The sequence below is a fragment of the Opisthocomus hoazin genome, chromosome 3 (assembly GCF_030867145.1).
Source record: "Opisthocomus hoazin isolate bOpiHoa1 chromosome 3, bOpiHoa1.hap1, whole genome shotgun sequence".
Lineage (NCBI taxonomy): Eukaryota > Metazoa > Chordata > Aves > Opisthocomiformes > Opisthocomidae > Opisthocomus > Opisthocomus hoazin.
This window is the reverse complement of record NC_134416.1, coordinates 74,805,039-74,830,179: the sequence shown is the minus strand read 5'-3', so window position 1 is coordinate 74,830,179 and position 25,141 is coordinate 74,805,039. Positions and strand designations below refer to the sequence as shown.

Genomic DNA, 25,141 nt, shown 5'->3' with positions numbered 1-25,141 from the left:
CTTTTCACCCTTTCTCCTTTGGCTTCTCCAGTCACCTGTGGTAGGAAAATGAGTCAGCTTTGCGTGACCCTCTGCTCCCTCGGTGTAAGGACACAGCTCCTGCTCTTTCCTCCTTCAACATTCCCTCTCTGTGTCCTGCTGGCAGGAGACTCCCGTCCCACACCAGCTCCATTGTGTACCAAAGCACCTGCCCAGCTTCTGGACATCTGAGCAGGCACTGGGACCAGCATCTGAACTGGCATCAGCACAGGCAGCAAGCTTACAGCTGTGTTGCACTCTAAAGTAACCTGAGTAAAGAGCCAGGTTACCCTGTTCTGCGCTGACCTGACTTGGCCCTGACCGGACTTGACCCTGACCTTACAAACGGCTTTGATTATCAGCACTTAAGGGGTTGCGTTGTCTTCTGTCTCTTCAATTGCTACCAACGTTCTGAAAGCTTCATCCCAAGTTCATGTGACTAAGCCAAGGTAAACATCTGTGTGTTCAAACATTTACCCTGTCTTTAAGGACACTGTTTATGAAACATCCTGGGGACAGAGGTGCTATCTAGCCACATCTGACCAGCTGTACAGCGCAGGCATCTACTCATTGTCCAATAGTGGTCGCTACCTGGTACTTCAGGGGCAAGCCTACTTTCGCCTTGGCTGTTGAGTAATAAATTCTTACAAATTCTTTAGAGACAATTTCTAATTAAGCATGATGGCTTTTCTTCTTTGGTAGTACTGGCAAGATGACAAAGCGTTGTCAAATTGTAATAACCCTCTGCATGTCTTATGCTGTGTACAGTTTACTTTGAAGCTCTAGAAAAGCAATGAGTAATTTCTTTGCACGGCCATGGGCCCTGCACAGCTGCTGTGTTGCAGCCCACGCTTGTGAGGTGGAAAATGAGGGGAGGAAGTGAATTTATCCAAGTTCAAAAAAAAAAAAAAGAAAGAAAAAAGAAAATAATTGTTAATAATTTCTGTTAATAGGATTTTCACAGGCATGCCCTGCCAGTAGAATGTATGTCTCTTCAGGGCAGCTTCCCAGCCTGTTTTAGCCTAATAGAAACCTGTGAACAGGTGGTATCTTCCATCAAATCTTCACCTCTTCTTCAGACATCAGAAGGATGTTCGGGGGGGTTGGATAGGAAGGAGGGGAGAGAACCTCATTCTCCTGGGTTTCAGATAGTTCTTCGGCAAAATACTCTACACTGATGTCTCTCCTCATTTTTGTTAGCTGTGTATTTTTGTTTTGCTCTGTGTTTCCTTCCAGAAGTTTGAGATGTTTGCTTTTGGGATTATGTCTTTTGTGAAAATAACCACGCTTCCAAATGCAGTCTGTCAAGCTTGCCAAGTTACTAGACACGCAGGTTGCCAAAGGAGTTTTGCTTCTCTTGTTGCCCGTAAGTAGATCAGCAATGTGGAAGCTTTGAGCTTTTCAAGGTCCCCAGCTCACCTGCTGTATTTTGTTCAGAAAAGGTGAGGCAGTGAAATGCAGAAAAGGAGGAATTTTTTTTTTCTTTCCTTTTTGTGGCCTGCCCAGAGGGACAGCAGCCTGGTGCATGGGCACCTCTAAGAGCAGATGTTTGGGGGTGCCGGGGGTTATGTGCCCTGGGTGGATGAAATCCCAGGAGGAGGCCAGGACTGCCTGTGACTGAGGCCAGAGACACCCTGGCCGTATCAAAAAGGGAAGCCCAAATGCTTGTGATGACTATTTAAGGCTACACGACTACGGGAGTATGGCTGTTACCAAGTTGTCCAAGCCCAGCTATTGCGTGTTTACATGATACCTGTTGCTTTTGGGGAGAAACATTTTTACTTCATTATCACTCTGAGAACTGTATGGCCTCCAAAAGGAGGGCATACAGTTGGCCTTAAGTAATTCCTTAAGTCCTTAAGTAATTCCTAGCAAAATATGTGTGTCCAAACCAGCTGGATAATCTGTTCAGTGTGACTGTTCCTGACTTGCTTGCTACAGCAGTAGAGCCCAGAAGACCAGCAAATAATACAGGGGAAAAATCTCCAAAAGGGAAGGAGCGACAAGATTTTAAACTCTCGAAATGTAACAGTGAGTTAGGGATTGCTTTTGCTTGTTATTGTTATGATGTGCCCACACTGGTGCTTTGAATTTTAGTGGCCCTAAAGCCATGTTGTATGGCTTGTTCAGGCATTACTCTTCTTCTGTTGCCAGAGGTACCTTCCTGCAGCACTTCTTTACTGAGGGAGTGGGTGCTTCTTGATGAGTATCTGTTCACCCCCTGCAAAAAATAAACAAAAAGAATAAAGAACAAAACAGAACCTGACCACCACCTGTGGTCTGTTAGAGAGAAAGTTTTTAAACACTAGTGATGGTTTGCAGGTTTGTGGGTTAACAAACCCTCCCATAACAAAAATAAACAGCAGTCGCCAATGGTGATTTCTGTTGTGCTGAACACAAGCCGATGCAGGCACGGGCATGTTATAGACGCCTTGTGCTTGCTCATCCGATGCACAGGTGACCCAGGTCACATCCACTGGTGTGTGGGAGGTTATCTGTCAGGGTGACTGCTAACCCCTGTGCTCAGCAGCCCTGCAGCAGGTGGTGGCTGCAGCCGTGTTTGGAAGGGTGTCGGGTCATGTTGGGGCCTTGCTTTAGCTCGTTTGTTGTAGGGACTTTTGTCAATGGCTACAGATCATTTCAGACCGCTCTGTGATTCTCAAGGGATGAGGTTGCAAATGTAGTTCATGAAAATTATATTAAGCTGATCAAGCACAACATGAAGCTTTAGCTAGAGTGTCTTATGTGTTGTGTCTGTGAACTCACTCAAACATTAAAAGGAACTAACTTAGGGACTCATCTTTTCATGTATGGTATCACCCATCAGATAACAGCGTCTTCAGAAGCACAGGAACGGGTCAGATTATTTTGACATCTTCTGCAGCGTGCAGCATAGATTTGCTTTCTCTTTTTTCCTGTCTCTTCCTTCCCTCCAACTCTATCTCTGTGTCTCTCTCTTTTCCGATTTATCTGGATTAAACAAGTCTCTGATTATTCTTTATGCCACTGCAAATAAAGTCATTTTCAGAAACAGATGTCGAAAGAGCCCAGTGAAATAATCCTGGAGGCAGATGCAGTCTTCCATAAACTGCCAAGCGCATGGTGCAATCAAAGTGATGAAACAAAATGGAACAGGCTGCAGAAGAAGTAATTAAATTATAGTTCCATTGTAGAAGCACATTTTAAAATTACTGAGATTCAGAGCCCATAATGCTGGTATTATAGTTGAAAGAATACTTGCCATGGGTCATGAGCATTTTTTTTTAACAGTTATTAATCATGCTTGACTGGAAAGACATGTGTAACCTACAACAAGCAGTGGCTGTAGTTGCGCCAAAGGAAGCTTTTGTTCCCCGAAGAGAATTGTATCAAAGGCCAGTGGGTCCTATTAGTACGTGTGCAATAGCAAAGTGCAGAATCTGAAACAGGGCTTTTCAGATTTCAATACAGAGCACTGGAGGGGAAAAAAGAAAACAAGTATTTTATCTTTTTGAATACTATATGACCTCTTTTTTCTCTTACCAAGTTAACTTACTCATTGACTAAATAATAGTGAAAAAATCTCTAAAACATCCCTCCTCTCCTTAACTTCAATAAAGATGATGCCGGTGCTCTTGTAAAAGTAAAAAAGGGACAGAAAATGTACAAAATCTTGGAAACTGGAGACTAAAAAGACCTCATTAGTTCATTTGACTCTGTTTCCTTTCCATTACAAAGTGAGTCTATAGAAGAGCAGATACAGATTATTCAAGTGATTATTTTTTTCCCTGATTGTCAATATCTAAATATTCTTTGGGAATGTGTTGATTTCCTTATTAAAAAATTAAATGAAAGACTTTGATAAAGGTTGCCCATACTGCCTTCACAAGATTGTAAAATTGTGCTGTTATGATTTTCCATTTCAAGGAGATTTTTTTACTTAGAGATATATTGTACATAATAGAATATAAAACCAGCAACCTGAAGCAAAATTTAGTTGTAGAAAAATGACTTCTTTGGATTGACAAAAAATATTAAACCGCAAACACACTCACTCACATGCACACAAAATTGTTTCAAAAATTGATGTTTTGGACCAATATGGAATGAAAACAAACTTTGTAAGGTGGAATTTCCTTTTAAAATATGCACTCCATGTCTAAATTCTGTTTAAGACCTGATCCAGCATTCCCAATGCTGAGCATCTCAGCTGACTGCGGTGCATTTCTTATAAGGCTTCTGGGAAGCTTTACACAACCTTTCTACATGGAAACGCCAGAGGCACTGCCGCTGAATGTCGAGCCGCCTGAGATATACCCCAAAGCGTTTTTTTGGGGCAGAAATTTAGCTTTAATTGCTTCCCCTTTTTTTGAAGTGAAGTTGCCCTTGCATCAACCAGCCACACTCGCAGCATCCTACTTTCTCTCCTTTTCTTTGTCTCCCTCCCATACCAGTAGCCTTTTTCGAATACTGCCTCATTTGTTGCTGGCTAAGATCCACCTCCATACTTGCATAGTTTTCTGTTAGCAGTTTTTTCCACTACCCTCTCAATGAACTCCCAGTTTTTCTTTTTTTTTTTTTTTTGTTCTGTTGTTGTGGAGTGTCCAGATCCAAATATGAAACACGATGGGGTTACAGTTGCTTCCGTTTCTCCTGCTCTGAAGTATAAGGGCTCGAACTCTAATTTGCAGCCTGATGTCATCCCCAGGTCTTTTGTATCATTAGTGCCTTCAAGATTTGACTCATTATTAAGAATTGGCTTTTCCTAGTTGACGTATTTGTATTGTTAATGTGTTATAATGTATTATAAATGTATTGTAATGTGAAATTATTAGTTGTATTGTAAATGTGTTGCCATACTTTTTTCACGGTGTTTCTTTTCGGGTTGTTGTCTTCCTGTTCATCTTGGAGCTCCTCTCCTGTATAATGTCCGCAGTCCTTCCAGCTGACTGTCATTAATGTGCTGCTGGCGCTCTCTTCTAATTATTGCTGTAGATACTACCAAAATTTCAGTAGTGCTGTTTTTATTTTTTTATTTTTGATAGTAACCTATTCCTCAGTACATCTCTGGAATCTCTGCAATAAGCCAGCAATTACCCTCTCTTGATCTTTACTTTTTTTCTTTCAAATGAGCAAAAGGACCACTTTGTGTTCCCGAGCCAAAGGTGGGAAGGTAAGGGCAGGATCAAATCCTTCGCATTAGCACGTGTCCTGTCTTGTTTTCGTAAAGAACATCAGACCAAATTCCACATCCAGTTACATCTGTGAAACTCTGTTAAAGGCAGTGGGGTTGCATATGAGCAGCAAAGCTACTGGAGCGGCTGGGAAAAAAAATCGAATGTGTATCCTACGTCTGCTTAAAGCGCATTTTGTAGGGAGTTCCTTCAAAGGTGGGGGCTTTATTAGCGATCGTGTGAGTTCACTTCCAGACCCCCTCCTCTAGCTCTGCCCTCTCGTGATGCTCACCGTGAGCAGCTGCGTGCCCGGTGTGCGTCTGCCAGCCCCGCCTGCCTGCTGCCAGCCCCACGGGGGATTCTTCGCGGCTGGCTTTGGACCGAACCCTGTCCTGCGGTGGAACCGCAGCCTGGTTGGTGCCTCTGGTGAGGCTGTGGATCCTTGGAACTTGAGGGAACCCGAAACGTGGGGCCTCAAGTCCGGTGGAAGTGTTCAAGGCCAGGTTGGACGGGGCTTGGAGCAACCTGGTCCAGTGGAAGGTGTCCCTGCCCATGGCAGGGGGGTTGAAACTAGGTGATCTTTAAGGTCCCTTCCAACCCAAACCATTCCATGATTCCATGATTCTATGATCCCTGTATCTCCTCGAAATGTTGGAACTGGTCAGTGAGCTTTTGTATACCTATAGATAGAGGTATGCATGTATTTGTTAGAAAAAGGACTGAAGGATGGGCAAAAGGACAGTTACTGCGTGGAGCCTGTTTCAGCTGAGTAGCTTTGTGAAGCAAACGAGCTGTTTATGCAAAAATAGGCTCCCTTCTTTGTCAAGGTTGGACAGAAGTGGCAAATGGATAGCTTTAGCGCTGTTTTTTCCCAGTGCTAAAGCAAGATATAGTGTTTCAGTTTACAGCTGGCACTTTGAAGTCATTAATAAATAAACTATTTGATTTTTCTTCGCTTTTTAATACTTCATCAATTAGACTTGCTTTTGAGTTTTAAAGATTCTCCTGGTTTAAATCAGTGACAAAAATATTGATTTAAGTGACTTAAATCATGGCATGTGTTTCACTCTTTACTCTGAGTATTGACTGCCCATAAAAGAGTCATTTATTGTGGGCTGCTTGTTTGTTTTTTTGGTTGGTTTATTTTTTTTATTAACTCTAATTTCAAGTGAAGCTCTGGGAACTTACTGAGTTTTTATACCCATTGCATAGTCCTGGATTTCACAGTGAAATTCATGTAATGCTGTATGTTTTGACTAATGACCAGTGACTGAAAACTTAAATATTTGTCTTGTGAGCATGGCTATTGAAGGCAAGAGTTCCAGCAACCTGGCAGGACATTGCAACACTGCTTTTTGTTTTTCCTTTTATTCCTGTGAATGGTGGAAGTCTCCACAAGACTCAGCCATATTTGCAGCTGTTACAGCTGTGCTCCTGTTGGGCCAGTTTCTCTCTTCTTCTTTCTCAGACAATCCCCAATCCATCTTTGCCTGGAGCAAGTGTGGCATCCCAGAAGGGGCCCTGTGATTCACATTTCAGAGACTGCTACCAATCCCCTGCTCACGGAGGGATGGGGGCTCATCCTCTTCCCTCCCTTAGATGCTGTATGAATTTCCTTTTTTTTTTAAATGGGTATTTAATTTATTCATCTGTGGAGCTTGAATGGATTTTCAAATCACAGCCTTGTAAATAACATAATTAAGGTGATTACAAAAGTGATATTTTTGCTTGTTTGTGTCAGAGATTCAATTATATCATTATGTAATATTTTTCTGTTTAATAAGGAGAAATGTATTATTATTGTTAGCCTCTTTTCCCTAAAAAACAATTGCGTGTTATACTCGATTGAGTGAAACAACTGGCTTATGTTTGTTGAATTGGATATTTCTATAAAACATTTAATTTACAAATAGGTTGGACAACTATATATTCTAAGGCTGATGTCATTTCAACTTTGATGGAATTATAAAAATACAGATTTATTTAAATATATATTTATTCTGTGCCAAGTGGGCGCATACTTGATGCATTAGTGTTTCCCAGTAAAGAAGCTCCCATATTTCTTCAAGTATTTTACTGATTTGGGGCATTTTTTCCTTTGATCAGTAAGAAGCTATCTCTACTCTTGTGTGTCCTGATAATGAAAATTATAATTCTTCTTTATGGGTGTAAGACTAGTTTTACTAAGGAAAAAAAAGTAATTAAAAAAAAATCATACTATTCTCAGTATTTGCCTGTTTGATTATGCCCTAGCAGTCTTTTAACGTTTGTCCACATCTATCATGTAAAAAATGTACCTTGCTTACTTTCCAGCATTTAACCATATTCTATGCATATATGCATACCATATTAAAATAGATCTTTTTATATATGTATATAAATCTTGCTCACCTAAAATTTCTTAGAAATAGAGCATGTGAACTATTTCTCTATTCTGTCAGAGATTTTAAAAAAAGGAAAAAACAACATCTGTTTAGGCTTGACTGTTTTGTTTGGTGCAAGTACATTTCTTTTTAAATCAGCAAACTTTGTTTGTTTGCCCCAGAACATTTTTAGTTGTTTTATTTGCTTTCAATTAAATTGAAGTAAATTTACAATTGAAACGTTATTTCAAAATATAAGTATTTAATTGATGAAATGTCAAAGTCATGCATTTTGCATTTGAGGGCATAGATAATTTAACAAATATAACACACATTCACAGTGTTTAGGTCATTGGAAGCTAGGTTTTTTTCAGGAACAGGTGTGGACTGAAAATCTTTCATTATTTGGTAAACCGTTCTTGTAAGCATCTCTGTGCTGGAGAGAACACTCGCCTACTGTTGGTGGCTTGTTCAATTTTTTCCCCACCTTCACGGTGACTTCTGTGTACATTTCTGTTGTAGATTTATTATCTCAGACCATATGGAATGGTTAAAGCAAGTTGATTGGAGTGTCCATTTCTAAGTTGAACATAAGCAAGTACAGCAAAATTTTTATTTAAAACTCGAGCAACGTAAAAACAAGCAAAGATGTGAGAGGCACGATGCTTAACTTGAGGGTTTTGGAGCCACAGGATCAAGTGGCAGGCAAAACTGATCTTGTGCTCAAAGCTATGATTAGAAATTATTCTCTGGTAAATAGCTGGCCTGCCATATGTGTATACTGTCTTCCCTGATCGTGCAAACTGCAGGTCCATGACAAAGCTTACCGTTCATTGCATTGTGTGCCATTAGGAAAGGAAAGAAAGCGTCTTCTGGTCTGTCCTGAACTCGTCGTTGAATCCTCCTGGAGAATACTTGTACAGAGTAATGTATGGTGGGCTGCCACAACTTTCCTATTTGCGGAGGGGTTTATGTTTCATTAGTCTAACATGGCGGCTTCCTTCTACAAGAGCTTTTAGCTGCCTGGCTTCTTCACTTATGCAGAAGAGCTAGTTGGCTAGTGGATCTGTGCAATGTTGGCATGCACACTTCGGTACTTTTTTTTAGTTCATGGAAAACTGTAAAGATGCTCTCTGCATTCCTCCCAAGGTAATTCTTTCTGGAATAATTACAGAAAGGGGAAAAAAAAAAGACTTAGAAAGATGGAAGATATCCTTTGCAGAAGAATCACTGTGTTTTCCATAGTCTGGAAATTACTTACTTCCCTCGGGATCCCAGATCTGTTTGGCATTTGCTGAAGACCATTATACAGGTTTTCTAGATTTCCTGAGACTTGATTTCCAGGCATTTGATAGCATGTATTACCTGTTTGGCAAGTGAAGTTTTCTGAAGGGATAAATTTCTACATTTTGGCAAAGTGTATAGCTGTCCATTCACACACAGCATAATATTTTGATATTAATTTATATTAGAGAAGTAATTCATCACTGAGTGTTGATAACAGGGAATAGTTTTGTGAATGATAAGGCAGCAGTCTTTATTGTGCTTCTGTGAGTCGTCTTCTTGTAATAAATTCGTAATGGTACATTGTTTACTCAGAAGGCTTTACAGAAAATGTTTTAAGTGGAAGAGTCAATAAATATGTTGCTGTTCATTTGCTTTAATAAACCAAAAAGGGAACAACCAGTGCTGTTGGATGAAGCATGTACTTTTTGACCAGCATGAGAAAAAGTGGTCCATTTAAAGAATGGGGCTTATACACATCGAGTTCAGCAGCTAAACATCCATCAGCTGAGAACAGAAAAAAAAAAGTCTCTAATCTTTTGCTGTTCTCTTCAAAGATTATGTGACATGTAGTGATCTTCAGCAAATGAAAAGTTAATTGTATAGGGTAAGGGCATTTCTTGTTTTAGGGAGACCACAAAGACAGCTTCTTCCATAGACAGGATAGGTTCTACCTCCGACAAAATAGCATTAAACATACCCCTCAAGGAAAAACTAGTGCCCCTTTACATACTTCACAGAATTACATTCGAAAGGCAGCACACCTGGAGTCTTGCCAGTTTTTATACTTGATATTGCCTTTAAAAGTTGTTCTGCTGTTTTTTCAATCCGTTAGTTCCTTATCAGCTTCACATCTTTGGCAAACCTGCCACTTCAAGATATCTGCAGTAACTACAGAGCTTAGCAGGTCAGAGATACAGAGATTTGTACAATAATTAGTAAAAGGAGCACATGGCTTGTAACTGTCTTTTATTGGTAGCTGTTAACTGGTGGAATAATGTGCTGCTTTTTAATCCTCTTTGACTTTTGAGCTAATATTTGACCACTTTTTTTGGACAACAGGTATTTTGTATCTCTGTTTGCATACTCAATTGCTGCTATTTCAGTGGCCCATATTCATTTTAATTTTGTATTAGTTAATTGTTATTTAGATCTCTTTGAGCATGTGATTTATGAATTTCCTGAAACCTTGTTCTCTCTAGTGTTTGTTTAAATTTCGTTCTTGAGCCATTCCTTTATTTTATTTTATCTTTTTAGTGAAAACCCATTTTACCAACTATCACACACACACATGCTTAGTTCTGCTAACACAGAGAATTAATTTTCTCATTTCTGGATTTTTTGATCCGTCACAACTATCAACTTACTTAAAATGGACCATGATATGACAATTTAATGGAGCCAGGTTCTGCAGATCTTGCTCACTTCATTAAAGAGTTAGAGATTAACTTTAAATCTATTCTAGGATATAAATTATAAGGAGGTGAATAAAATGTATAATCTCATTCCTTTGTATACAGTCCTCTCTAGCAATTTGGGAGATGGAATTGGTAAAATAGAGAGGTTAATACTGCACCTGCTTCCTTAGCTATTGCTCATTAATCAGATTCTCCTGGTGGAGAAATCTCTGGTTTCTCTATATAAAACTGGAGTGCTTCAAAGCGTGAATTTCTCCTTTTCCAAACAGTTATTACTGGGAGAGAAATCCTTTGAAAAGTTGTCATTGTTATGACTGTTATGTTACTGTGGGTATCCTGTGAGCTTTTTGTTCTTAGTAACCTCACAAGGATACGGTGTAGTAACAGCAGATGTCTTCACCCTGCAGTTGACACAGAAACTGAAGAAGTGTGCGTTTAGCAAACGTCCAGTCTTCTCTGGCTTCATCTGAGACCATAAATAGCTGCTGATCATTATCACTTTTCCGTGTTTCTGAAAAGAAGTTCCTTGAAACAAAATAATACAGCTAGAGCTGGTTTTGCTTTTGATTTCGCTTTAGTTTGGAGGTTGGGGGTTAACTTCTGCCAGTGCTTTTCTGTATAATTACACTGTTTAGTCCTTTGACATCCAGAGATGTTACTTTCAAGTGAAAAGCCATAGATAATAACTGCTTAGCTTATCAAAGGACTTGAAAGCAAAGTAGTTATTTCCTCATTCAATAGCATGAACCTTTCTGTGGCAGACAGCTTATTTTTAATTGCAAACCTTACATATTTGGCTGAAAGTGTCAATTGTCATCAGTTCTTGTCCTGTGGTAAACTCCTTACATTCCTTTCAGTCTCCTTCTCCTTTTCTATATTCCCTCCAGTTTAAATTAAAGACTAAAACAATGTAAGTAGCATAAATCTGTCCCTGCAGAATTCTGCTCTGCTGAAAGCCCAGGTCCTTTCTTCTCATCGTGGTCCCTGGCAGTGTGCTTCTTCCAATTGCTGGGAGGTCTCCCTCCACCGGGGGGCTTCTGATCAAGAAGACTTAGCTACGGCCTTTTCACAGCTTCCAATGTTTCAGTTTTCTCCGTTCTTTTTTGTTCACTCTTACTATATTTTTTTTTTTTTTCGGTAATAACACTTTTTTTAAAGAGTTCTTGCTAAATAAACCAAACCGGTGAAACAGCTGGAATTTGTTCTTTTGAATTTCATCTGTAAATTCTTCCTTGCTTTCTTCATAATTACATCTTTCTGTTGATAGCGATGAAGCACCGTAATTAGGTTCAAGAGTCTCTTTTGAGGCTCAAGTATAGGGAATGCTGTGCTGGGTGCTCTGACCAGTTTCGTCTTTCCTGACAGGCTCAGATCTAACAACCACACGATCAAGATTTCACATACCAGAGTAGATTTCCTCCTTGAATGTTTTCAGGCGGTTGTTACTTCCACACTGATGATTCTCACATTATTCTCTCCATCAGGCATCTGAAGCTCCATCTCTCTCTTCCTCCCTGCCTTTCTCCTTCTCTTCTCTGTGCATCTTCTTCCTTCCCAGCACACCTCTGTGACTGTGCAGCTCTGTCCCATTTCACCTCGTGCATCATCTCTCTTTCTCTCCCTCCTCCCTCTCACTCCTCTGGATCTTCCAGATGAGTAGCTTTCTTGGCAGATTCACAGATGTCAATTTATTGTGGTTTTAAACTCAAAGATCAATCGCCTGGTGTCTATCTTGGTGCTTTGGTGATTTTATTAGTTTTTGGTATCCCTTCTTGCTGTGGAGTCAAAGGCTTTCTTATCCTGCATACCTGAAATGGTCACCTTAGAGATTTAAAACATACATATATATATGTATTCCAGCACCGTGCAGCCATAGTCTACGTAATGGTCTGCTTTTCTTCAGAGAGGATTAGTAGGCTGGAGGGCGTAGGAAGAAATGGGGTCATGAGGTTGACTTTTCATGTCTTGGGCTTCAGGCAGCCATCTCACACTACCCCCTCGACCACGTAGATTCCTAAGTTCCATGTGTGTGCGTGCGTGTGGGTTGTGGCACTGCCCTTCGGCCTTACAGTTCATCTTGCAGCTTTTATTAATTCAGTGAAATCCTCGAGGAGCTGTGTTGTGCTTTGCAGTAGTCTGATGAACGCGTGGCTTCGGTGCTTGTTGTTTTAGTCGCTTCATCTACCAACAGTTATTGAAAAGCTGTGTTAGAAATTTGATAGTTGTTATGTAATGAATAGCGGGCATATAGGACATGACATTCTATGCCAGCTTGGGATAGCTAGTGTTGAAAATGTATAGAAACACATACTTACAGATAAAAGGCATTTACGTAAGACTACATGTTCATTTTATTGGAGTTTTCAAAAGGTGATTTTTTTTAATGAGCAATTTATGAGGTTTTGCATACCTTTTTCTACCTAAAGAGAAATTTTCACTTTTCACATGATAAACAGCAGTGAAAATGTCCTCAAAAGTTAATGCTGAGCCCCACAGGAGGCAAAGATCTGCTGCATGCTGGGACCTGTCTGATGTGATCTACTTTCCTTTGTTCCATGGGCATGATTTTTTTTCTTGTTACGTGGAGCTGCAGAGCGCTGGATGTTGGATTTTGTGCATTCTGGTCCAGAGTTCCAAGGTTGGAAGGAGGGTGTTGTCCAACCGTCCTCCTGCTGCTACCAGAGCTGTGCTGAGGGCAGGATGAAATGCATAAGCCCTCACTCAATATTCAGCCACTCCACTGACTGCAGTTGCCTGCAGGATGCTCTCCACTCACCTGTGGAGCCCCCAGACTTCCCTCTGGCATCAGGAAAAGTGTGACACACTGATTGTTTTCACAGTCTAAGACTCGACTCTCCCAGCCCCCTGAGTGGCCATGGGACGTCGTCACACAGAGCTTGAGAGAGGAAAGCCTTCTGTATTCAGCCACCTATTTGCTCACACAGAGAGGCACACCTAAGCCAGAAACATAGTAAATTGTTCAAAATGCTGATTCTGCAAAGGAGAGGGAAATGCTTTTACTGATTAAATATTCATGATGTGCTCGTTTATTACAACAATAGGTTTATAAATTCATGGATGTATTGCTGGGTGATAGGAGGCTTTGTAGAGGGAACCATTCTCTTCCTTGTGCCGTGATCTGACATCTCCATGCACACAGAGATCTAGACCAGCACGTTTGTGAAGATGCCTGAAGGAAAAATTGCTTTAATTAGTTAAAAATAATAAAATACAACAAATTATTTTATTTTCATCTGTCTTTAAAACTGAAATACCTGGGTATTTAACAGCTCTGTAGATTTACTTTATAAAGCTGTATAAATTTTACCAGAATACTTGGACTCTTGGGACAACTGGGGCAGTTGTAAATGACCTGGAATAGTAAGAACTCCGCTCTCTTCGTGGTATATGTATAGCTTTCACATATTCTTCCTTATCATGTGAGATTGCCTTTTTTAATTCATTCCTTCTGTATCTCACACAGCTGCCCAACTCCTTGCAGGCACACACGCTCTCAGCCCTCCCCCAGACATCTGTTCTGCTTCTCAGTACCAGGTGCCAGAGTTTGAGCTTGTTGGGAGGAGGGGCAAAGGCAAAGCCCTGCAAAAAAATTAGATGGCAGTGATATTTTTAACAATATTTGTGGTGGAATTTTATTTTTAACCTCTGTTTTTAAAAAGAACCCAGAGTGCATTAGCTAAAAATACAGATTATTTTTTTTCAAGTTTTATCAGGAAAAGGTCAGGCTTGGGTGGGGGCTGTTTTGTTGTCTAGGAAAAGGCTTTCCTCCAAAATTTTTCCTGAAGTAAGGATACTGCTGTAGCATCACAGCAGTAAAAGGCCATGGCAGCTGTAAACCTGTATCTAATCTGGGATTATTTTTCCCACATGGGAATACATTGCATTGGAAACATAGCCATACCTCCATCACTAAATTTTGGTCCACAGAAGGTCTTAAATACCTTACTTCTACTTGAAACACATCCATTATGTGAAATCTTCAAGCATGCCCTAAGCTACCATGGATTTCTAGAGATCTCGGATGGCCAGTGTTACTCCTGTAAAATCCAGAATACCGATTCTACTCTTTATGTATAAAAGTGGTCCCGTCTGGCATTTGGGTGGGGTTTTTTGACAGAACTGAGCTGAAAATGCTTGGGCTGTCAGAGCCAGAGCCTTTCACTCAGCGAGCAGCAAGGAGCAGGCGAGCACCGTGGGACCATTCCCTTCCTTAATCTGGGAACAGCCGCAGCCGCCTCCTCTGCTCCTCCGTCTGCACTTGTCAGGAGGCCCTGTAGTGGTCACCCACTTGCAGGTTTGACTGTGAGCCCTGGTCTAACCTTAAAGCATCAGAATACAGCCCGACACTTTTCTCTGTCATTTCCTACCAGCTGCCTTGGGACATTTTCCTCTCACCCTCTTGCACGCAGGGTGGATCCAACATATGGCCAGGCTGCTTCGGTTTTCTGCTTTCTCACCCAGGCACCTTGCTTCTCTTCTACTTTTTTCCACACAAATATGTGATGTTTAATATAAGGGGTAAGCCTAGAGATGTGGAAAAAATGGTATTTATTTCAGGGCCTGTGGTCTGGGTGACAGAGCATATGGTATGAAATACACAAAGTCCATGCTGGGTTAGGAAAAATCGGCTCTGGCACTGGAGCAGGTAGATGAGAGCTGCTCTCTGGTCATGACTCATGAATTTTAGGAAGAAGGAGTTCAAATTGCTCTTTCTCCCTCTTGCTTTTCACCTCTCCTCCTCAAGCATGGCTGCCTGCTGTTCTTGCAGTCACCAGAGGCACAGAAGCTCTCTGGTCTTTCGTATTGCTGCAGGTTCAGGCAGAAGCAAGAAGCATCAGCCATTATAGGAGTCACTTTCTCAGGTGGGGTTTGCATAACAGACCGAAAAATGTCTAACAAGGGAAAATGATGATAAGCAGATTTAAACCAGTTAAAGTAAAGCACTCTTCCCCACGCTAATAATTCACCTGTGAGACTAGAACTTTTGGAGGCCAGAAATATGGATTCAAGATGGGGTTAGACCAATTCATGAAGAACTGGTCCACCAATGGCTGTTAAAAATACTGGTCTGGATACAGTCTCTCAGAAGACCCTCAATTGCTGATGGCTGGCAGCTCAGCAAATCTGGCAGGGATGACTCCATACATGTTTCTTGTGCTCTTTCTTTAAGCATTGCTGTTGACTTCTCTCACAGATAACATGCTCAGCTAAGATGGGCTTTACTTTGGTCTAATATGTCCGTGCTTAGTAGCTCTTAAGATGGAGCTTAATCAGTTGATGACACAGTCTGCATGATACTACCTCCTGTGTTTTAGGGGAATGATCTTGTAGGTCCCTCCAGTAGACTGGACCCATTCCTGAGCAGTCTCCACAGGGGGACAACAGCCTGGCACCCTGGTGGGACACCGCCATATGCTCTGAACCACAAAATGGTTGTCCCTAGGGGTGCTCATTAGCCCAACCTAGCCAAATTCTTGGGAAGCTCCAAGATGCAAAGCTAACAGTGTTGTCGTTAATAAGTGACCGTTACTGAAAGGCAGGATTTCTGTTTAAGGGTTTTATGCTCTGTAAGACAGTCCTGAAAAGGACAAAACCAAGTAAGGAGTCTCTAAGCCTGTTCTACTGTGGAATTTGCCTAACTTTGGTAATGTTTCTTCCTGCTCCCATTTTTGTTTGTACTGATAAATGTCCTTGCATTAATAAACTCATAATGTATCTTGTTTATCCCTTCAAAGCCAGCCCTTGCAGCTTTCATTAATATTTTAGGATATTTATGGCTTTGTAAATGGCTGAAAATCTGCAATTTGTCATTAGGAATTAAGAAAAATCTTCCTTCTGCTTAGGGCTGAAGCTCCCCTTTGGCCGTTGAGGGGCTGAGCCACCTCCGGGCCTGGTAGTCAAAAACAAAGTCAGACAGTGCCCAGATTTACAGCAGCAAGTGGCTCGTAGTTACTCAGATGTCTTTGATAATGTGTCATCCGTTGTTGCTGGCAGGGATCCGTGTTTAGGCTCAGAATTAATTTCTCTCTAGCTGGAGAGAAAACAAAAATCTCTCTTCTGTAAGAGGAAAAAAAAGAGGTAGTAACAGGGAGAGAAATGAAAACAGCACTGCATTGTAGAAATGCATGTAGATGTTGTATATGCGTACTGCAAAGGTTAACAGAGAGAAAGCACTGTTTAGAAGAAAACATTGTATTTCACTCTGCTGTGCTCTGTACTTTCAGCTTTGAAATACAGAAGTTTAAAAGAATTTTTAAGGTTTCAAAAGGGAGTTTATCTTGCAGTTGGTGAAGTGCTAAAGAGTTGGTTGGGGAGGGATAATAATCAAAGGAGCCTTTTCAGCACTAAACTGTAGTCCAGAAAATCAAAGGGAGGAATGTTAATTGGTTTGTACAACATGATATTCTCAGTTCAGAATAGCTTCAGCCACTCAATGATACTTTTTCTCTCTCTCTGTCTTCATAGGTTGATCAAGTGAATAGAAAAAAAAAGCGAAAAACGAAGCTGCTTTCAAGTATTGAAGATACAAGGCCAGGATGAACACGAAGGACACAAAAGTGACTGAAGGAGGTCTCAATGTCACGCTTACCATACGCCTTCTCATGCATGGCAAGGTGAAGCATTTACTGTTGCCACAGCAGTTGCCTGTATATTGAGTGCATGTGCGCGGTTACCTTCAGAGCCTGACAGTGGCATTGACAGAGGGTCTGCTCCTCTTCCTCCAATTTGAGTCAAAAGGACCATTGCCACGACCGAAAAATCACCCCCTTCTTTTCAAAGCATCGTGCTTAAGTTTGCACTGCAGCCCGAGTTCATTGGAACAAACCCTGCTTCTAACAAACCCGTTGTGAGCAGATCTGGCGGTTAAAAAAGAGTTCTCTCACTGATAGTCAGCCAAATTAGGCGGGCCCTTGAGTCGGGCTGAGCTGCACAGGGCTAGCCTTTCCCATCGTTTGCTGGACTTCGCAGGGTTTTTTGGAGACACCGGGACATTGACGTGTGTGAGGGAATTGCCACAGAATTGCTGTCTATTTCTGTTGAATGCAAATGGGATACTTCTTCGTTTTTCTGATGTAGCATCTTATTAGAGCGAAGCCCCTGATATACCAAGCATTCGTCCAGGTTCCCAGGGGGTTTGTTTGGGAAGGGTGACTGTCATTTTGTTGCTGTCCAGCGCAGCACTTAAGCATGCAGATAAGTGTGAAATCTGTGCCATAGACAAAGAGCCAATTCAGTGTTGTCAGACTTAACAATCTGATAACCGTTTATTTCACATTGCCAGATCAGAAAATGGGCTTTTAATTAAAAAACACATTTTGTAGGTTTGTTTGTATTAGCTACATCTGGCAACACCAGGCATTTTTTGGCTTAATGAATGAATGTTATATAAAGGAGATGGTTTTGTCTCTTGCTTAACAAGAGACAGTTAATATATATGTATATAAAATTCTGGAGATCAAATTTGTGTATATAAATCTAAAAAGTATTTTTACTCCTAGAATTAAATTTAGTAACTAAAAATACATTTACGTTTTAAAACAGTGCATACTTTCAACCTGGGGCATGAACACAATATGATATACCCATTGAACAAACAGGAGACTAACGTATCTCCCTCTGTATTTTACTGCTGGAGCTGCTAAGAAGTATAAGGGGGTACAGTTTAAGTTTGCAAATTAAAAAACTCACAAGTTAGGTTATGTCAGATCAAATTATGTATTTTCTCAGAAGTGATTCAACCATTTTGTTTGGGTTTTTTCCCCCTGAAATACTCAGCTTCAGGCAGGCATCTTGTGTGTAAAACCTGCATCTTAAATATGGATCTGTCAAACAAATTTAATAACAGTCTCTCTTACCAAACCCACCTAAAATCTGTGTGCGTGTCTGCAGTCAGAATGAGGGGTTGATTCCACTGGGTTCTGGTCCCAATCCAGAAAAGCATTCGAAGACATCCTTATCATGGTGGTTATAAGTAGCCTTGCTGGTTTCAGTCAGACTCCCATGTTCTTAGGTGTGCTTTGCTCCGCTTCTTTCAGAGCTATGCCATTAAAGCAAAGGTCAAGCATTTGTCATTTTCGAGACATTTTATTTAAACTGTGGGCTAGGGTTTTTTTGAAGCAAAAGATATAGTAATCAGAAATGAAAGTAGAAAAAGCTAATTTGCTGTGTTAAACATCAACGATTGTGCGTGCAGCCACTTTTAACAGTAACGGATGTGATGTGTCCAGTCTTCAATACCTATGTAACCCCAAGGGTCCAAATTAAACCCGTAATGGCTGCAAAGTTCAAATTTTAAGCGGGAGTATACCATGCATCCTCAGTTAACAAGGCACGATGGGCATACCGTTAACTCTACTATGCTCTAATCATGTATCCTATTGTGCCTAAGTACTGCAAAGAGTACATTAAATCAGAATTTATTTTGGTGATAAAAGTCAGACCCTTATGGTTTCTTTGATGTCATTTCTGTGATTTAGGAATGCTAATATAGAGGAATGAAGGATGTCCGAGTCAATATGAACTCAGGGTGAAAAGGTCACTGTGAAAGCTGTATGTGCCTCTGAAAAAGAAGAAGAAACATATTTCTAGGTTCTTCTTTAAGATTTGTTGTGGTAATGACATCAGTGGAAATTGCTGATCTGTAATTAGTATTGCTAGACAAAACAATTAACTGAAGCACAGCTTGGACTGTAAATAACTGGTCATGACTTGAAAGAGAAGAGGGGAATTAAAAGGTTGTTTTTAACAATAACAGCAGCAAACTGGATTGAGTTAGATAATTTTAAAGTAAGATCATTTTAACGTTATTTACTTATTAGTGTGTTTCATGGAAATATGAGGGTCTATCCCAACTAACCATAACTCTTTCGCTAAACCACAATTACCAGTGTACCTTTGCATAGGGAAGGTCTATCTGCTTTGTGATATTTGCATTCATTTTGACTGAAAGTCCATAACTTGTGCTACTATGCTTAGTTATCTTGGCTGTAAATCCTGCAGACTTCGGAAATTTTCAGCGTGTACCTTTCATGTGGTTTGCATAGGGGCTTGAAGTCAAGGATGGACATCTTAATTATGCAATTAAGCTAAATTCTGTACCTGCAGGCAGAAAAATCGGGATTTGTATGAATAGACAGATTGTGCGAGAGGGTAGGGAATAAAAGAACATCTGTAACAACATCAAACAAAGCAAGCAGCAAAAGTCAAAGACGGCGTTAGTGTCTCATGGAAGGATAACAGATGGGATCAGTCCTGAGCCCCAGGAGAACCCAGGGCCAGTGCCTCCCTGCAGGTAGGACACCTCTCAGCAGCTTCTGTGTTTTCTCTTGCTTTGGGGAAAGAAGCAGCTGTAGGTCCGGCTGAGCTCCTGCAGGGCTTTGGGCAGCCTTCTACCGAAGGGGCTGGGGTGGCTGCTCGGAGGACCAGCTCAGCCGCCCCTCTGCAGTGCAGTAAGATGCAGGAGCAGCAGGCTGGCGATGAGGCAAGACACAACCGTGGTGTGCTCAGGGCAGAAAATGTGATGGTAAGGGAGGGCAGCAATTTTTCTGTCTTTCCATCAAGCAAAAAGGCTTGTGTGGGCCCAGCGGAAAGCTAACCGCTGCGAGGTATAAAAGGTTAACCTCAGGATAAATGTTTCCAGGGCCTGATATGAAAGGAGTCCTCCTGAGCTAGGACTTCAGAGAGCATGTGATGCTGTAAGATGGAAGGCCTGATTTTCATCTTGCACCGTGTTGCATCAGTAAAAAAGTTGTGATAGTGTGACAGCCCTGAAGAGAAACCAGGAGCAACACAAAACATTTCTCATACTTTCTCACATTGAGTGAGAGGGCCGGCGTTAGGGAGTGCGCTGCAAGGGCAGTGCTCAGATGTTCTTCACATCCACAGAGGAACGCCTGTCTCTGTTTTCAGGGAATTTTAAAAGCAAAATTAGGAAAAACTTCTTCTGCGGATGTGTGAGGAAGGAAGGAGTCTGCCCAGGCATGCCACAGCATCCCATGCTGGATGTTTTTAAGGACAAGTTAGACAAAACCAGATATATTCCATAAAGCTGTCCTTGCAGCCTCTGCTGTTGGGGACCTTTTTGACGGAGTTACCTGAACGCTGCTCTGCAGAGGGCAGGAAATGAAGAGCCTTCTGAAGCATGTGCAGGAGCTGGATATATAAAGTATATTAAATAATGCAGAGATGCATTTTCATCTTTTATTAACAAGAAAGATGCACCACATTAGGGGATAAAGCTGTTTCATGCATTTCAGTAGAGAAGAAGAGGGAATATGGGCTGGTGCTGTTTACATTTCCCTACTTCTGTATTGTCCATCTAATCTCTGCTGTTTCTTGAACTGAAATAAGTAAAATCACCATGTAGGGCAGAGGTGTGAACAAGTTCGGATGTTTTATTCCCTTTGTCTGCTTTAGAAGTAGAATTTCTAGGCAGGATTAGAATATTGCAGAGACTGCAAGATTTCTCCTTCCAGCAAAGGAAAAAATGGCAGCGTTTACACAGATCAACATTTTTTAAGGGCTTATGGAACACAAGTTGAGTGTGTGTGCACTCGTGGGTAAACAGTTCCCAGCTATCAGAGCCCTCTGTAAGGAGAGGCAGAGCTCAGGCTCCAAAAGAAACGTCTTTCACTTTTTCTTACTTTTTTTAGATTTTGTCAAAATCAATCTTCTTCTGGCTATCTGCATGTTACAGGGTCTTAGATGAAGCTCGATGTTTTTCTCATCATTCCTTGCTCACCTTTTGCTGAATTTTTTATTCCCATGACTTGTGACTGTTTGGGGTTTTTTCTTGCTTACTGCCACAGGTAATGAAGTTGGAGGATCGTGGAAAATTGTAGCCTTGCCCACGGGTCTCTGCCAACAGACCTTAGCACTTGACATCTTCAGTGCTCTTATTCTAGTTTTGGTCAGTTCATGCCCAGAAAGAAATAAGTCTTTAAAAAACACCTACTTTGACTATACTGGGTAATGATTACATGATTTTGGTTTAGGTTTGTACACAGCCAGTGTTAACAGGCTGATGAAGACCCTACAGACTCACCATTAAAGATTAATGTTAGATGTGGATGCTAAAGAGACTGTGCTGGTAGAAAGATGCTAAATTTCAGGAAAGCAGCTTAATAGAGATTTAAAAGTTGGGTCCATGAGGTGAAACAGGAGAAAATGTTCACAAATCCACTTTCATCCCTGTCTCGTCATGGTGGTGCAGGAGTCTCTGCTTCCTCCCTCCAGTACAAACCTGCAGAAACACAAATACATCGTTTCCAAAGGCACTGCGTGAAGCTGGGCATCGATGAATCCTTATTGGGTGTAGTGAAGTCTGCAAGATACAGAAGTAGAATGTATTAATATATTTAGTCTGAGGAATCTTTTCGAGAAAGGGTCCGGAGTTCAGAAATAGAAAACAAAATGGATTAAAAGTCAGACAGTTAGGAAGAACAAGGAAATAATTTACAGGTGGGATGAAGGAGGGAAGGGAAAGCTAGCAGGGAAGTAGGACTCTTGCCAAATACTGAGAGGTGTAAATTGGAAAGTTGAGGCAATTAACTGGAGAAGGTAATTTAGAAGATACATGCTCAGTAAGAGAAGGAAATCTGGAAAGCGTAAAAGGCCGAAAGGCATCAGATGTGGCAGTGTCTAGAGAGTAGCATGTTTGGGATATGCTGGTTTGGAGAGGAAAGCTATTGCAGCAAAAGTGTGTGCATGCCATTTTGGATGTATAGAATGGGTGCATCATGGGGCAAAGAGACGGTAATTACCTTACTGATCTTCTGGAAAAATCACACCTGCGGTTCTGTGCTCAGCAGTAGGTGCCACGTGTGTGAGTGATGTTAAAGACTGAGCAGAGGGGGAATTCACAGAAAAATAACAAAGTTTTAGGAGGCGGAGGAGACTGTGTCTAGCTTTCTTCAGACATTCTCCTAAACACCTGGAGAGAAAAAATACGAGTGTAATGGAGTGTTGTTATTTTGAATGATACAAGTGCTTGTGGCTGGAAATAATGGGATAAAATATGTTTTTGAAAATAAATCCTAATGAGGGAATCCCAAGAGAAATTCTTGGGATTGGGATTTTTATGAGGTTCTGGAAGACTCCTAAGCAGAGTTGAAACATGTCTGGGGAAGAGCAGCACACGTACTATGTGGAATGTATAATCTGCATTGACGGAGGAAAAGATGTGATGACTGAGTGGAGCTTTTGCTTCCCTGATGCCCTTTGCTCAGTGGTATGTTTCTCATAGTTTCAGCAGTAATGAACTAGAAAAATGTACCTGCAGTCAAATGTTCAGGTTTCGACAAAACCCTATGAGTGCCTTGATTTTTAGGCACTAAACTACCAGTACTTACAGCTTAATTTTAGATGCCATGAGGAACCCTTTCTCCCAAAGGTGTCATCAGGATCAGCGGGTGCCTTGTAGCACTGGAAGATCGTAGTGGACTTGCAGCCAGCTTCAGTGGTGGCTTTCAGACATGTTGGTGATTGTTTTATGATGCTGTATATAGATCTTTTTACAAGAAAAAATAAAAAAATTTAGACTTATTAAGGTGATTGCTCACATCTAACAGCTCAAATATAGACAGAATAAAATCATGGAGAAAATTGCCATTTTCGTCAGTATAGTTAATGTAGTTCTAGCATTAGGGATTTCTTTTAGTGGCCACATTTTTGTGCCTGCTTAATTGCCCCCTAAAGGACTGTAAAGCAAGCACAGAAATAATTTTTGCCCACCTTGAAGGTAATGCCCTTCTCCTTTCCCATTTTTTTCTTTTTACTTATTAAAATGTGTCATACAACAAAGTAGCTTTGAGAATCACCTTTTCAGTAATTTAATCTAAGCCATAAAATGCCAACCAAGCCAATGTTTGTTCTGTTCTTTCTAGTTTCCACGAATGCTGTCAGGGAATTATGAGGATTGACTGTCTTGCCTATTGCTATTATAGTTCTTGTTTTGTTTGTATGCATTGCTGTGGTACCTAAGAGATCTAGTCATGGAACAAAACTCTGTGTGCAAATTCACAACACAAGATGGATCTCCTCTTAGTGTGTTCGTACTGACAGCTGAGAGTTTCTCACTAGCCCAAAAAATCAATAGAAAGGACCAAAGTCTCCTCCCCCTGCCCCTGGGCACTTTATGTCCCCAAAACCAATCTCTATAGCCGTATTTTCCCACTTCTGTGAAACAGATTCTCCTCATCAGTCCCCAGCTCTAATGAACAGAGATTGCAGAAGGCGTGCGTCCTGCTCAGTGCTGCTGCTTCAGCATCACAGGCGGAGGCGCAAGAGAAGGGGCGGAACTGGTTTTTGGCTTGTTTTTTGGGGGGAAAGGCTGGGAGGTTTGTGTGAAATGGAATGTAAATTGGTTACCCATCTGCTATCAAAAAGTAGATGAGGAATGTCCATTGGCACAGCTGCCCAAAAAATGGTAAATGGACCTGTGGATGATTCATAACGCTGGTATCTCCATCAGAAAGACCATAATTTGAAGGTTTCCTCACACTACCACATTTCTTAGAATGAGATCTGTCTCAGTGAGGGCTCAGATTGCAGTGCTTTTCTAAATTAGGGCTGTTAGCATCAGACAGTGACTACTGAAGCATCACCTAGGAACATGAGATCTCCCATGTCAGTCAGGCTAATCCCACATAATCCCAGAATGCAAATCAAACTCTCAGTTGACTGAGGCAGCTGTTTGTTCCCTGAGGTAGGCACGTTACACCATGTTTCCCAAAACTGGCTAAGGCTTTTCTTCCAGCCTTTGAAAAATGCTGATGCCCTGTGTGCTCCGTGCAAACACATTGTTCAGCACGTCTTCATGGAACGTGTTCCTGGGGTCTTGTGTGCAAGAGTATTGGCAACTCTACCTTCAGAACAAGGCAAAGAGGGAGAGTTGGGTTGTGTTATGCCTCTTTATGGATGGGAGAAAGACAACTGGTACTGCTCTAGAAAACTTTACTAGTGCACGTGTTGTTTGCTGTTGCCAAAATTCCTTCTTGTCACATGGCGGATGTGCTTCTCCACCATGGAAGGCGGTATTTCTTTCCTTTCAATGGTTTTCTAGCAGGGTTTTTTGTTTTTTTGTGGAGTCCAGTCCTACTGGTTCTGCCTTATCCCTGTTCATCGAAAGCAAGTAAGCATGTGCAATGAAAGCATTGCCTGAATGAATTACAGGCTTTACAGTGTAAAGGCCTGTGCTTTGTCAGATCCTTTGGAGTGAAAGTTCTTATATTGTTTCTTAAATGTGTTTTCCCTCTAGACGTGGCATTGTGTCAGGGCTTCTGTGAGGTTGGTGTTCCATTGTAGCACTGATAATAGAAGCTGCATGCCCCACAGTAATAGAGCAAGGCCTGTGCTTTTATATGGTCCTGGAATAGCTACCTGTTTTGTTTTGATTTCCTGGGGCACAGTAATTATCAAACTAGCCTCACACGTAGAAAATTGATGGAATTTCATACATTATGTTTACAGATCAAAGGTTAATCTTTAAACCAAGGTTTGTTACCATTTGTTAAGCTTCTTGATATGACTAATTTCTTTCTCTTATTATTCAGAAGGCACACCAAATAATTGATTAGGAAATAGCATTCTCCTACAGCCTGTTTTATATCTTTGTTTAGTCATTCGCACCATGAAGAGCCCTGCTCTTCTGAGCCTTGGCTCACAGACTTCTCTGCTGCCACCTTTTGTTCTGCCGGCGCTGCCTTGCCCTCAGGTGACCACAGGTGATGCAAAAACTGCTCTGTGACGGGCCCCCTACTCCCCAAGTGTTTGTTAAGAGCAAAACTCATCCCGTTCCTGTGAATGAGATGTGCAAATAATGGTACATGCTGCATTTCAGCATGAATGAAAGCATCGCCTGTTCTTACCATTGCTTTTCCTCAAG

At 41.2% G+C, this 25,141-nt stretch overlaps 1 protein-coding gene across 14 annotated transcripts in view; it reads left to right on the top strand.

Annotated features, from left to right (window-relative positions):
- Window positions 1-25,141, top strand: part of LOC104338159 (poly(rC)-binding protein 3) — a 548,717-nt gene that overhangs the window by 464,354 nt on the left and 59,222 nt on the right. For all 14 annotated transcript variants that reach the window (XM_075416693.1, XM_075416692.1, XM_075416694.1 and 11 more), the window contains one exon: window positions 16,723-16,871. In XM_075416693.1, coding sequence (XP_075272808.1) covers window positions 16,794-16,871 — 78 coding nt within the window. In that variant the 5' untranslated portion in view covers window positions 16,723-16,793. The remainder of the gene's footprint in view (window positions 1-16,722; window positions 16,872-25,141) is intronic.